Source organism: Pogoniulus pusillus, chromosome 29 (assembly GCF_015220805.1).
Source record: "Pogoniulus pusillus isolate bPogPus1 chromosome 29, bPogPus1.pri, whole genome shotgun sequence".
Taxonomy (NCBI): Eukaryota; Metazoa; Chordata; class Aves; order Piciformes; family Lybiidae; genus Pogoniulus; species Pogoniulus pusillus.
The window spans coordinates 8,896,199-8,909,477 of record NC_087292.1 but is presented as its reverse complement, the minus strand read 5'-3'; the positions used below and the strand labels follow the sequence as shown (position 1 = coordinate 8,909,477).

At 40.1% G+C, this 13,279-nt stretch overlaps 2 protein-coding genes across 3 annotated transcripts; one reads left to right on the top strand and one right to left on the bottom strand.

Moving 5' to 3' along the window:
- Window positions 1–386: 386 nt before the first annotated feature.
- MOCS3 (molybdenum cofactor synthesis 3) lies at window positions 387–2,817 on the bottom strand. The gene has a single exon (XM_064168081.1). The coding sequence runs from the start codon at window positions 2,769–2,771 to the stop codon at window positions 1,359–1,361; it is 1,413 nt and encodes a 470-aa protein (XP_064024151.1). The 5' UTR covers window positions 2,772–2,817; the 3' UTR covers window positions 387–1,358.
- Window positions 2,818–2,838: 21 nt separating this feature from the next.
- DPM1 (dolichyl-phosphate mannosyltransferase subunit 1, catalytic) lies at window positions 2,839–12,648 on the top strand. Of its 2 annotated transcripts, none has more exons than XM_064168082.1 (9): window positions 2,839–3,034; window positions 3,876–3,975; window positions 5,840–5,873; window positions 7,307–7,383; window positions 7,543–7,568; window positions 8,105–8,200; window positions 10,272–10,340; window positions 10,623–10,737; window positions 12,287–12,648. In XM_064168082.1, exons 1-9 carry the CDS (start codon window positions 2,928–2,930, stop codon window positions 12,389–12,391), a joined length of 729 nt encoding a protein of 242 aa, XP_064024152.1. In that variant the 5' UTR covers window positions 2,839–2,927; the 3' UTR covers window positions 12,392–12,648. The 2 variants fall into 2 exon arrangements, with proteins under 2 accessions (XP_064024152.1, XP_064024153.1); XM_064168083.1 differs by lacking the exon at window positions 2,839–3,034 and adding an exon at window positions 3,222–3,400.
- Window positions 12,649–13,279: the final 631 nt, after the last annotated feature.

The window sequence follows — 13,279 nt, the reverse complement described above, 5'->3', positions numbered from 1 at the left end:
GTGATGATTTTCACTACACACCACATAGCACTAATTCTTAATTAAGTCATGGCCTTCAATGTTTTCATTGTCCTCTAAATTGCCAAGAGGTGACTCTCTATAAAACCATGAACTGTCTCCTTCACAAGAGACTAAGATTACTACTGCTAGCAGTAATGGCATGTTGTAACAAAGTAGGGGGTGTGGATGTTCTCAAATTTATTTTACTAAAATATGCCTTTTTGACTACTAATTATAATGGTAATAGTCTTTTTTTTCCCCCTTGTAGAATGTGAAGATTAGTCATGACAGGTGGGGTTTTTTTCTTCCTCAGAAAGGAAATCCATACCTTAATTAATAATAATAAGATAATTACTATGCTTAAGTGATGAGGACTCAGGCAGCTCTCTGTTGAGAAGCTTTTTATTTCTTTTTCTTTTCATTTAGTCAAGGAGAACTTTTTAGATCTGCACAGCTCTTCACGCCAGTTAACAGAACAATGCAGCACAATGGAGGATATGCAGCTACCAAAATACAGAGAAAACTTATCAATTACATCTTTGCACTTGCAGAAAGAAGAACATATCTCAATTTTTTTCTCTCTCACATCTTCAGCTCTCAATCTCTGGAATCTCTTAAGCCCTTACAGAAGCATTTTCTGTATGTTTTACAAACTATCTGTGCTCAAATTCAGGTCTTGCTAACATTTAGCCTCAGTTTCTCCATAGAAAGTGGAGAATGGACAGTTTTGCCAGCCAACAATGGATGGCCCTGCAAGTCCTTAACAGAACACCCTTGCTATAGGTGCTGTCATCTGCAGTGAGCCCATCTCACCCATAAATGCACAATGAGCTACAAACTGTGGACCAAAACAATCTTGTCAACACTGTCTTGGCAATTCCCTATGACAGGCTAAAGTGCTATTGAATGGCTAGAGACTAGCAGGTCTATTTTTAAAATCACTGTTTCTCTTTGTTAGGCAGTTAAAGAGAATGAGTTAAAACTTTCAACCCTTGACTCCAGTGCAGTATCAATATGCAGGCTATAACTATTAATAAGGGCTCATTCTCCACAATCACATGTGCAATTAAGTAGGTATTCTAACTTTTGACTACTAAATAACCAAGAAACATATCTTTCCATTTCACAGAGTTCCACATTTTTATAAAAACAAGATGTCTACAAAAATATATTTTCTGGGAAAAAAAAACACACAAAGATTACCATTGAAAAAAAAAAAAATAATCAAACCAACAGGGACTTCCAGAGATCATTGAGTCACATCTGTCAAGTACATCTTTCTCCTGTTAGCCACATATTGTCATTAAAGAGAGAGGATGAAACTGTATGAAAATTTGTACTTTTTTCACCATTTAAATCTAATACTGAGGAAATGTTGGGTCAATTTTAGTGGCCCAAGCCATAAGTCCCCCTTTAATATCCTTAGCTAGCAAAGAACCAAATTCTTCGACAGGTAACTCCTGCAGAATCCTCACAGCCTTTTGAGAGTCATTTCCTAATTTGCAAACAACATATACAGGAAAAGATGTCTGGCCATTAGTTCTCTGTTTTTCTTCACAAATTACTCTTTCCAAATATTCCAGGCATTCTTCATCTTTTTCTTCTAATTTACTCAAAGGAATGTGAATGGCATGTACCAGGCGACAGATATCCACTTCTACCTGAGGACGAACATCTAACAAGATGTGAGGAACTTGCTCATCCAAGAGTTTTTTGTATTCCTCTACAGATATCCTGTCTTTGCTGGACAGCAGATGTAAAGTTCTACACTTGTCTGTTGCAGAAGAACCACAAAAGGCTTCATAATCCTGAAGGCAGGTGACAGATGGATTGTCACCACAAACAGCACAGTCTGGTTTCTTTGATCTTAACTTGATGTTGCGAAATCTCCCTTCGAGGGCATCAAACATCAGCATGAACTGATTGAAAGAGGAACCCATCCCAGAAGCAATCTTTAGCACTTCCAAGGCCTGGATGCAGCCCATGATGCCTGGCACAACACCCAGCACTCCCCCATCTGCACAGTTAGTCACTGTCTCTGGTGGAGGAGGTTTGGGGAAGAGACACCTGTAGCAGGGCCCTCCCTGGTAGTTGTAGACAACTAGCTGCCCCTCCAGCCGGAGGGCACTGCCAGACACCAGGGGTTTCCCGGCCAGGACACAGGCGTCATTCACCAAATACCTGGTGGGGACGTTGTCAGAGCAGTCGGCGATGACATCGTACTGCCGCACCAGTTCTAGGGCAGTGAGAGGGCTCAGGGCACCACAGTAGGGTACGTACTGCACGGTGGAGTTCAGCAGCCGCAAAGCTGCCGCGGCAGATATGGCCTTGGGGAGTCCTCGGCGAGCCTCCCCGTGCAGCACCTGCCGGTGCAGGTTGCTCGTCTCCACCACGTCGTGATCCACCAGACCCAGCCGGCCGACACCGGCCGCAGCCAAGTACTGGGCGAGGGGGCAGCCCAGGCCGCCACAGCCCACCACAAGCACGGAGGAACGAGCCAGAAGCAGCTGCCCCCGCACGCCCAGCTCAGGCAGCACCAGCTGCCGGCTGTACCGCAGAATATCGGCGAGGCTCAGAGAGGCCTGGGCGGGCAGAGGGGGCAGCTCGCCGGAAAGGGCGGCGGCCCACCCTTCAGAGGCCGCAACGGCTCCATCGTCGCCCACGGTACCCTCGGCGAGGACGGCAGCCAGCCGCTCCCGCAAGCCGCGTAGCTCCTGCTCCCGCCGGCTGATTTCAGCGACCAACTTCGCTGCCTCCGCACCACCGGCCATGCCTGCGCGGAAGGCACGCGGAATGCGCCACTTCCGCTTCCGGCTTCCCGCCCCAGCGCGCTGGCGGTTCCGGCCGCGCCGCGGGCGCTGACTGGCTGCGGTGCGTGCCCGGCTGCGGTGCGTGCCCGCCGGGTCCGGGGCCGTCACCGCGCCGACATGGCAGCCGGCAGCGCCGACAAGTTCTCGGTGCTGCTGCCCACCTACAACGAGCGAGAGAACCTGCCCCTCGTCGTGTGGCTTTTAGCGCGCACCTTCCAGGAGAGGTAGCGGTCGCGACGGGTAGGGGTGTGGCGGCCCGTGCTGGGAGCGGTGTGGGGGCTGAGGACCCCAGGGTCCCTGCACGGTCTAGGGCTGAGATTTTTTTCCTCGCCCGGGCTAGCTTGGGCAGTCGCTCTGCGGAGGGAGCCGGTGGTCTCTCTACAAGAGAAGGTAGTTCTCGGAGCTGCAGGGGAAAATTGATGTACCAACATGGGCCGAAAGTGCCCCCTCGGGAGGAGCTGGCGGATGGCGAGGAACGGGCTCCGTGGGGGTTAAACGCCCTCGTGTGAGGTTTGGTAGAGCGGAGTTCTGTACAGCTGAGCCAGGGAGTACATGTCCTTAAAGCTTACGAAGCGACATCGTAATTTAAGGTAATTACGTTACCCTTAACGCGTCATTTGTAACGCTTTTCGCTAGTCTTGCCGCGAAGAGCGCAGCTATAGTCGAGGTTAATTACGGAAACAGAATGACCCAGATCAGGTCTCTGATCCATTCTGCACCGGCTCCTAGAAAAAACCTTGCCAGGTGAGGGTACAAAGGCAATTTTAGGGTGCCATGGTCCCGAGGCTAGAGCTGAATGCTGCGGGAATGCAGGCGCAATGGCGAGGTTTGTATTGTCGCAGTGTGTTATGGAGCTGTTGCAGCTCGAGACCTGAAATAGTGACATTGAGTCATGCTTTATTGCTACGAGCCTAGTCCTACAGCTGTAACAGTAACTACAGCCCATAGATCTAAGGGCCGAAAAATCACTTTATATTCTGCTCTTCAATTTCAAGCTTTTCAAAATGACATAGGTACTGACATTGGGTTTTCAGTTTGTTCATTTTAAAATATTTCTGATTTCAGTGGAAACAATTTTGAAATTATCATCATAGATGATGGAAGCCCGGATGGGACACAGGAAATTGCTGAACAATTGGAAAAGATCTATGGATCAGATAAAATAGTGAGTTATGTATTCTGTATTTTTTCATTTTTATTGTGTTGCGAAATACTTGGAAGTTGTTAGGGAACTGGAATGGAGTCCCTGGATTTTGCACTGTATTCATATCCTTAAGTGTTGCACACCACTTTACACAGATGTAAAATTGCAGTAGGCATGCAGTTGCTTAGCAGCATGAAGAACTAATATGCAGAATGGTGACTGAATATTGGCACAATGTTTCCAATTTATGTGCACTGCTGTACTACTGAGTAATGTACTTTGTGCATTTGTGCCTGAGGAAGAGATGAGGTTTTGGATAAACTTTAATTTCATTTTAAGTGGCTGCAGTAATAGGGAAATTGGAGAGATGTTAGTCTGGTCTTGTGATTTCTTTTTAATCTGTCTAGTTACATTTCTTGATAACAGGACTTTTTAATATATTCTGCATAACCATCAATTAGATACAAGATACTGTCATTTCTTTAGTCTTTATGAGTCATTGAAGACCCTTTTTTTTGCAACAAAAGCTTTTTCACAGAACAGTAAAACCTCAGCACTCGGAGGTTTTTGCTGTAAGCAGTGTCAGGCTCTTCCTTAATCTATTCCTGCATAATTAGTAATAGAACAGCTTAAGATTGTTAGCCAGCTTCTCCACACTGCTTAAGAATTCTGAGGCAAGAACACTTGAGTAGAAGAATTTAACAGAGGCACCACCATCAGCTGGCACTGACATTACTACAGAAGTGTAAATCAGCTAGGATTTCTCATTAGGTAAAGTGGTTTTTTAAATTGAATTTTTAACCTGAAATTCTTTTCTTGGTTTCTTGAGCAAAACCATTGTTCTGATTTGTGCTCAGGAGACAACACCCAAGTAAAGACATGGGACTTCTTGCTTACTGATGGAGTTGACTTAATGACAGGCCATCATGTTCAAGGAAGTAGATAAGGAATCAAAGTGATTAAAAAAAACTAACAAGCAACCATTTATTAAAGGGGGGAAAAAATCTATGGGAAAAGACCCAGAAATATAACAAATATAACAAATCAGCAGAAGCACTAATGGTTACTAAGTCTGTGATATCCGTGTCCTCCTCTGAATTGCGTTGCTTATGATGTCTTAGATAATGCATCAAAATCAGACAAGATTTGAAAGTAAGATTTAAAATCTGTTTTTGAAGTACATTTGGATGACTACTTAAATATCTGCCCTGCCTTCTCCAAATGCTAACTTCTAGTAGAGGCACTTTAGGAAGAGCTGTCACAGTGACCTGAAAGTCATGCTTCTCCTTTGTTAATGATGATGCCCCTTTCTCCCACTGTGGGAGCTGAGGATACTTGGCACAAGTTCAAAGCTTGGTCACTCATATTCTGAAAGATTAGTAATATTTCTGTATGGTTGTTATTCATTGGTACATCTGTATGCACATGAAAATCTTGAGGTTATATTCAGTACTAAAAGTATGCTAAATGGCTGGCAAACTTACTAAAAGTAGTTGCTATTGCTGTCATTCCTTTAAAGTAATGGTGCTGGGGAGACACTTGTTTAGATTTGTAGTCATATTTCAAATAGCTGCAGTTAGAGGAAACTCCTTAGTTACTAAGATGATACTTTTAGTTTTGTTTTTTACTCCAGAACTACTAAGTAAAGCTTAAAAAGTAACTGTTTGTAAACATGACCTGATCCAGGCACTATTTAATATAATGATGTTTCTGCTGTGTTCTGACAGAGAAAATTGCTGTTTTCAAGGTATAAAAACAATTTTCTATGTACTTTTCATTCTTAGAAATCTAGAGGATACATAAAAATAAATTTCAAGTATCACTGAAATGAATAAAAACTGTACTTAAAGTAATATATATTTATTTATTTTAATATATCCTACAGCTTCTAAGACCCAGACCAAGAAAGTTGGGCCTTGGTAAGTCCTTATCAAAATAAAATCTGATGTATTTTTTGATTCTGGTATATAAAGTTTCAGGGGGAAAAAAACACAGTGAAGCCCAGAACATGTTGATAGTTTGTCATTATTTGATTAAGCAAACAGCAGATATCCTAGGAAGTCATAAATGACATTAGATCTTGCAATATGGAAACTAAGAGATATTTTCATCTGTTAAGATTTATATTGTATCCTTGTCCCACCTCTCTTACAACAGGAATGGAGAAAATGATAAAATGCAATACCTTGTGTGATTTATTGTCAATCAGTATCTGCCTTTCTTATTAAAGGTCTTGGCAAGCTCCAAATCCATGTCCTGGTAAAACATTTTGGGTTGTCTTGTGTACTGAGTCCTCCAGTCCTGTCAACAAAAATAAAACTCTGATTTTGATATTGAATTTTCATTTAAATTCATCTTTCTGTACTTTTTTTTTACATCACTCATTTATCTAAGAAACTCCAAAAACCTTGCATACTTCTGTCTCCTGCCTTATCATTTATTCTAACTTGCTCAGTATTATGGATTAAACCTGACCAAATTTGTACAATAACCAAATCTGTGACACTGTGTAATTTTGCAAACAACATGGACAAGAAAGGAAGGACAGAGCTGTTCTTTAGCTGGTTCAGTTTCCTGTTGGAGTGAGTGCAGAGGATATCAGGGGAGTGTGGGTTTTTTCACTTTTGTCTATTCCTGATGAAGTTAACGGTAAGACTCCAGCAATTTGGATCAGTGAGGAGCATGTGCCATGTACTCTGCTGTGCTGCCATACTGCCCGTAGAAGCAGCACTGTCTTCGAACGTTGTGACTTGGCTTAGAAATTGCACTATTGAGGAAAACTTTAAGAGCAAGATTTTTTTCCAGCTCATAGAAAAATAGCTACACCAGTTCATACAGGATGAATAACATGCAATGAAATCTGAAATAAGAAAAAAAACCCTGTCTCTAGATGAGGTATCAGTATATAACTCATGGTGTCAGGGAGAGCAAACCAAAATCTGTGTACAACTAATAGGAAATCCTGCATCTAGAAAGCAAGTCTTTATCAGTAATTATTTCACTGCCTGTGTCCTATTTCCAGTTTTCTGTGGCTCACAAAGCCTATGGCCCTTCTAGAAATGTGATTTCAGATAGTGCCCTACTTAGCAAGTCCTATTTCTCTCAGCATTTCTAGTGCAGTAGGGTTTGCCAAGATTTGTATTTCTAAAATCTAGTACAGAAATTGTAGGGCTGAGGAAAAATAATTTTAATGTTTGGCCACTGATACATTATTTTAAAATATCTTTTAGGAGCTTTTAGTTTATCCTTTTCTAAAATAACTTAAAGATTTTAGGAAAGAAGTGAATAGACAAATGCCTAGACAAATGCATATGTTAAACCAAGGAAATTGTTTCTGTCCTGTTCCCATCAGGCACTGCTTACATTCATGGAATGAAGCATGCCACTGGCAATTTTATTGTTATTATGGATGCTGACCTCTCTCACCATGTAAGTCTATATTTTATGTACTGTGATTTTAACCTGTTATAATTAAATTTTCATTAAGTTTGTTTTGCTGTTTGTTGGGTTGGTTTGTTTCTTTGTTTTTGTTTTTTTTTTTCACTCTCACACTTTTCTCTTTACTAAACTCTTTTCCTTCCATTTCAGCCAAAATTTATTCCAGAGTTTATCAGGTAGGTTCCAACTGTAGTATGAGAGAATGACTTTTGAAGTCTTACTGTTGCATAACAACATTAGAAAGCTTTATATTCCTCTCTAGCTGTAAGAAAATTTGCAAGGCAAAAATTCAAATAAATGATTCGACCTCCTTAGATTTGTCCTAAAATCATCCAGAAAAAAATAATTAGTTCTTACCTGGAGCAAAAATACTCAAATTTAAAGTAACAGAGAGCATGTGTGTATAAGTACTTCCCTTCCTTGTAATGGTTGTCAAGTTTTGAAAAGTATATATAATGTCACCACCTAATTCCAATCATTTCATCGTGTGGCATTAGGGATACTGAATAGAGGACCCTGCCCTGGCTTATTTTCCTACCTCTTAACTCCCTGTAACATTTAGTTGGTAAGAAATAGAGAGGTTTATAAAACTCGTGTAAAGGCTTATAAAATACAGGCTTTGTACTTAAAAAGTTATTATTTTTATGGTGAAATTTGTTCTGTCTTCATACAATTGTTTTTCTGTTTCTCTGGTAAAACCAATTGTTTATAGAAAGCAGAAAGAAGGCAATTTTGATATTGTATCTGGAACAAGATATAAAGGAAATGGAGGAGTATATGGCTGGGATTTGAAAAGAAAATTGATCAGGTTAGTATTTTTCTAGATATTTACAGATAAATTTGTTATTTAGAAAGAGTAATTCTAAATAGTTTATATGTGCGAGGTGAAATATGAGTCTTTAGTCAATAGTACTGGATACTGCAAAATTGTATTAAATACTAGAAGTGTGCATGATTTCCAGATCCATTGGTTAAAATCTATCAAGAAAGATCATAATGATGTGACCGGGCTCAAGAAACTGGTTGGAACAGTGAACAAATCCATATGGCATCTGGTTGGGACAGTCTTTCAGCTTCATTGTCCAAAGAATGAGCTGAGACATAATTAAGAATTATCTGGCACAATCAAAGTCAACAAGTAATTTCTTAGACCTTACTGAAAAACAGTTTTGTGACAGCAGAGAGAGGTTTCACCTAAAAGCAAGGGAAAACTCTGTCAAAGTTTTATAAGCATGTGGAGGCTGGCATCTCAGGTTTACAGTGACCTGAGGAGGTATAGGAATCCTATTTGGATGCAGAATACCTCTTGATTGTATCAGGAACTGAGATATGTCCCAACAAAGGGTAAGGTCTGCTCACCAGACAGTGGCTGCTCTAGGAAGGGGTGGAAGGAGGCCCTCTGGAATGTGCCACAAAGATAATCTCTACCCATCAGCTACTCCAGAAAGGGGGGATGGTTTAAAAGGCTTCTATGGACTTCTATGGAACAGATTCGCTGACCCCTGCAAGCACACAGGAATACACAGGAAAATTCCCCAGAGGCTGGAAGACAATGGACTAGGGAATGGGCCAGGAGGAAGCTGTGATTTAAAGGAACTCTATGAAAAGACTTGAGCGATGCCTGCTTTAGTGATAAGAAACACCACCTTGCAGCCTGGAAGCAGCAGCCCAGGAACTCTCTACTTAACACCACCGAGAAAGAAGAAAGAACAGCTCCTCTGAGAAACACTACATGCTGGAGTCTGCTCAGAGAAGAACATCACAGATACTCTCTCCCTCCCCTCCTCCAGCTGAGGACAGCACAAGCCGACAAGGATGAACCCGAGGACATCCTCAGGCCAAAGCGGAAGCATCCTTCCTCGGACCTCCTGCAGCCAAAGAAAGCGTCTTGGGCGGAGGCTGATAATATAGTTCCTCTGCTCCTTCTCCGTTTGTTTCTCTGTTCCGTTCACCAGTCACTTATTAAAGGATAAAATAGGCTCGATTTTGATATTTGGCCTCGTGTGCGCCTTAATTTCACAACACGGTTTTGAAAAGAACTTGGTCTCCTCCTCCGGACAGGAGGTAGTGGGCAAGTTTCTTTCTTACACCTGTGTGAGTGGATAGGGATAAGTTAATATTGATAGGTTACTGTAAAGAATGGGGAGCAGAACTTGTGTTACCAGTCTGACGTGGAGATGGTATCACAGGGACTGTATTTGTGTTTCTCCTGGGTTTTTATGGCTGGAATAAATGCTTGTGGTTTTTGAATATACAGCCCAAATGGGAGAGAGCTAAATGGGCATTACAGAGGTATCCCTTTACTACATTGTACTGGACAAGGTGAAGGACTTGCTGCTCTTACTAGGACATAATATATCTTTCAGCAAGACAGTTGTGACTGACATTTTGGTCTCACAATGTATTTCTTCAGTGCAGCTTATTCTTACCACATTGTGAAAGCAGTATAAAACAAAACTGAACCTTAATTTTCTAAACCCAAGTCTCAAGTTTGCCCTGGAATCAATTTTATTCTCTGCTTAGAAATGTTGGTTTGACTGTTGTCAATTTTTTCTTTTGTATTGTATCAGTGTGTAGACATTCTGCCAGTTCTACCATAAACTTAATTTTAAGACATCATTTTCTCCTTCATAGAGCTCAATAATCTAATCATTTATATCTGAAGAACAAAATATTGGGTTTTAATTTCAACATTCTATGATTCTATCAATTATTAGTCAAATCTAGCAGTGAAAATGTATTAGAAATATAATCCTTTCATAAATGGAAGGCTTGGATTTTTTCGCTAGTAGGATGATATTTACTGTTTTCTAGAAATTGTGCTTGATCTTTCTGAATTGTGTCCTGAACAATTTTGACACTCTTGTTTTCTTCCACAGTCGTGGTGCCAATTTTCTAACTCAGGTTTTGCTGAGACCAGGTGCATCAGACTTAACAGGGAGTTTCAGGTATGAGTCTGGTTTGCAATTAATGAAATTATTTGAAATTTAGAAACTGCTGAACAAGGAATTTGAGTAAGAGCAGACCTTTTCTGTGGACTGTTTTGAAAAGGTGTAAGAAATCATAGACTAGGCTGCAAATCATATGATTTTGTTAAAAGTTGGTTTGTTTTTTGTTTAAATAGTGATGACTGGAATTTGCTGTTGAGATTTCCAGACCATGTCTTGATTTCTAAAGTTCAGAAATTGTGCTTCAGGTTTCCTTTTTTTTTTCTGTAATTGTTTTTACAGGTTATACAGAAAAGAAGTCTTACAGAAACTAATGGACAAATGTGTTTCTAAAGGATACGTCTTCCAGATGGAGATGATTGTTCGGGCTAGGCAGTTAGGCTTTACTATTGGAGAGGTATGGTAAGGGTTCTGTTAACTAATACTGTGCTTCTTTTTTTAATTGTAGATACAGATTACTGGGAGCATAGGGAATTCTGTGCATTTCCAAGGAGAAGCAAGATTTCAAAATTGATAAAAGAAATTATATGCCTGGAATTCTATTTTTCCAGCTTTTCCCCATGAATATCAGACCTGGAATTAGTTACTTATTCCCCTGGCTGATTTTGCAGATCCTTCTCTCTTCTATTGCCATTTTTTAGCAGCATGCAATTTTACAATGCTCTTCAAAGGAGGGAAAGAAGTTAAAACATACTGAAATAATTCTGTTTTCTTTATCAACCTGATTCTATTTCAGATTTATTCTGGGTTTTGTAATTTATTGTCTTACATTCCAACTTTTCAGCTATCACTAATTTCAGTTTCTAAACTCTTTGAATGTGCTCTCTAAAGTCACAGAGAAAAAGAACTCAAAAACATTGATACATCCTGTATTCCTGCCCTTTATATTTCAATGAACTGCTTTTGCTGGTGTCTCTAAAGGTGGTTCACTGGAGTTCTCTCTGCAGTCAGGCAATGTCACTTCTGGCATCCTGAACTGACTGTGCATTCAGTGATTTCCATCCATGCCTTTGTAGTTGCCTGGATGCTTACTGGGATCATCAAAGGGACCCTAGTAAGAAAGCCAGAGTCATTGTTGAGTCTATCTGCATGCCTCTGTAGATATTTTCTTGCCCTGAATTATCTTATACTGTGAACTGATCTGTGAAAACTGGGAGACATCCTCAGTCCTGGCACAGATGTAAGGGTGGGGTGATTTCTGTGTTCCACTTGCCAGATGACTTCTGGTTACAGCTGCCAGCAGAACATTAAGCCAGTATTTTAATGACTTTTGCAAATGGTGTTCTTTATTTTAGCCCCTGAAGTGTTTCAGTGTTGCATACAAACATCTATGGAAATTCATACAACATTGGCATAAAGTCCTGTCATGGGCAAATTACTCAAAAGCAGCATGTTCCTAACATATTATGAGTAGTGAGTTAATCTGGACAGTATGGTCACTTTTTGGTGAGGAGTGTTTTAAATGTCCATTAAATTATCAAAGACTGGTCAAGACAGGTATTGCTTGTAGAATATACACTGTCTGCGATATTCTCATGTCATCTTCTGGCCAGTGGTAAGGCTGAGAAGAATGCTGCTTCATGGTAGTGGGAGATTCCTGCCTTCCTGAGGCATTGACTCAAAGGTACTGAATTTAGCTAACAAGGAGAGTGGCAGATGTTAATTTTAAACCCCCAGGCTTTCAGTACACTATTTTGTTCTGATTGTTGTATCATCCAGCTACTTTGGGTAATCTTTAAAGGTGATAAGGCAAATAATTCCACGCTTCCCAGCTAAGGGGCAACATTAAAGCCACAGGTACAAAGAACCGACAAAAAGGAAGCCAATCTGGTGCTTGCCTTCTTTCTACATCTAAAAGTGCTGTAGTTCAAGGCTATTCTTTTGATTATAGAATTCCTGATTATTTGGGTTTTGAACCTTAAAAATAGTTTTGCTTGTTTCAACAGGTTCCTATTTCATTTGTGGACCGTGTCTATGGAGAATCTAAACTAGGAGGCAATGAAATAGTCTCCTTCTTAAAGGGACTCTTGACCTTGTTTGCTACAACATGATACTCTATCTTACAGTATGTTTTTTTAGAGAAGATTTTCTGATATCAATGTGGTTTTTACTATACAACAGCAGAAACTTGAGAATTTGTATAGTAGATTTGTATAAACTAACAATTAAACCAGCATAATAAACTATGTTGTATCCAAAAATTCTCCTTTCAATGGATGGGATGTTAAATTAAAACCTAATAAAGACTAATGCTTGGTCCTATTTTTGTAAAAAATAATGAAGTCTTAATAAAGAACACAAAGCTAAATGCTTGTTTGCATTTAGAACTATATCATTATTCAGCAGAAGCTAAAGATGGTTTTGAAATAAAGGCAAGGACATTTTAAAAAGTCAGAATTTCAAAATCCTATCTGTTCTCTGGTTTACAGCTAAGTTTTAAACGCATGCCAGTTAGTTGCCTTTCTTTCCTTGAAATACATCCATAGGTACCTTGAAGCACACAGAGAAGAGTTTCTACAGAACTGATAGTAGCTGGTGTAGTTAAAGAGGAAGTAGGGGTGTGTACAGTGTATTGTTCTTGGTGAAATTGCTCCTAGACTGGAAAGATGGAGTGTTCTTGTGATAAGGAAGAAAACTATATGGGTGTAATAAATCTATAATCTATATGTTAGTCTAGAAGCAGATGATTCCCTTTTCCTATTTTCTTCAGAAACTAAATATGTTTGGAATCTATAAAACAGGAGTACAAAACAGAAGACAAAATTCACCTCACTGAAGGCGTCTGAGAAATATTTATGCCAAATAAGTTTTCAGTGTGGAAAGTCTTTGTTCCAGATCCAGAGTAATAGTATGTTTTGGTTTTGTTTTGTTTTTTCTCACTGTTTGATAAAACCAGAACTCACAACTTATGAAGCCCTTGTAATCAAATATGCACTTGG

Excerpts from the sequence above, each read along its gene's own strand:
- MOCS3 (XM_064168081.1), bottom strand. The coding sequence starts at position 2,771 with ATGGCCGGTGGTGCGGAGGCAGCGAAGTTGGTCGCTGAAATCAGCCGG.
- DPM1 (XM_064168082.1), top strand. The coding sequence starts at position 2,928 with ATGGCAGCCGGCAGCGCCGACAAGTTCTCGGTGCTGCTGCCCACCTAC. Across the intron at positions 3,035-3,875 it reads GCGCGCACCTTCCAGGAGAG|TGGAAACAATTTTGAAATTA; the intron begins GTAGCGGTCGCG and ends TTCTGATTTCAG. Across the intron at positions 10,738-12,286 it reads TAGGCTTTACTATTGGAGAG|GTTCCTATTTCATTTGTGGA; the intron begins GTATGGTAAGGG and ends TTGTTTCAACAG.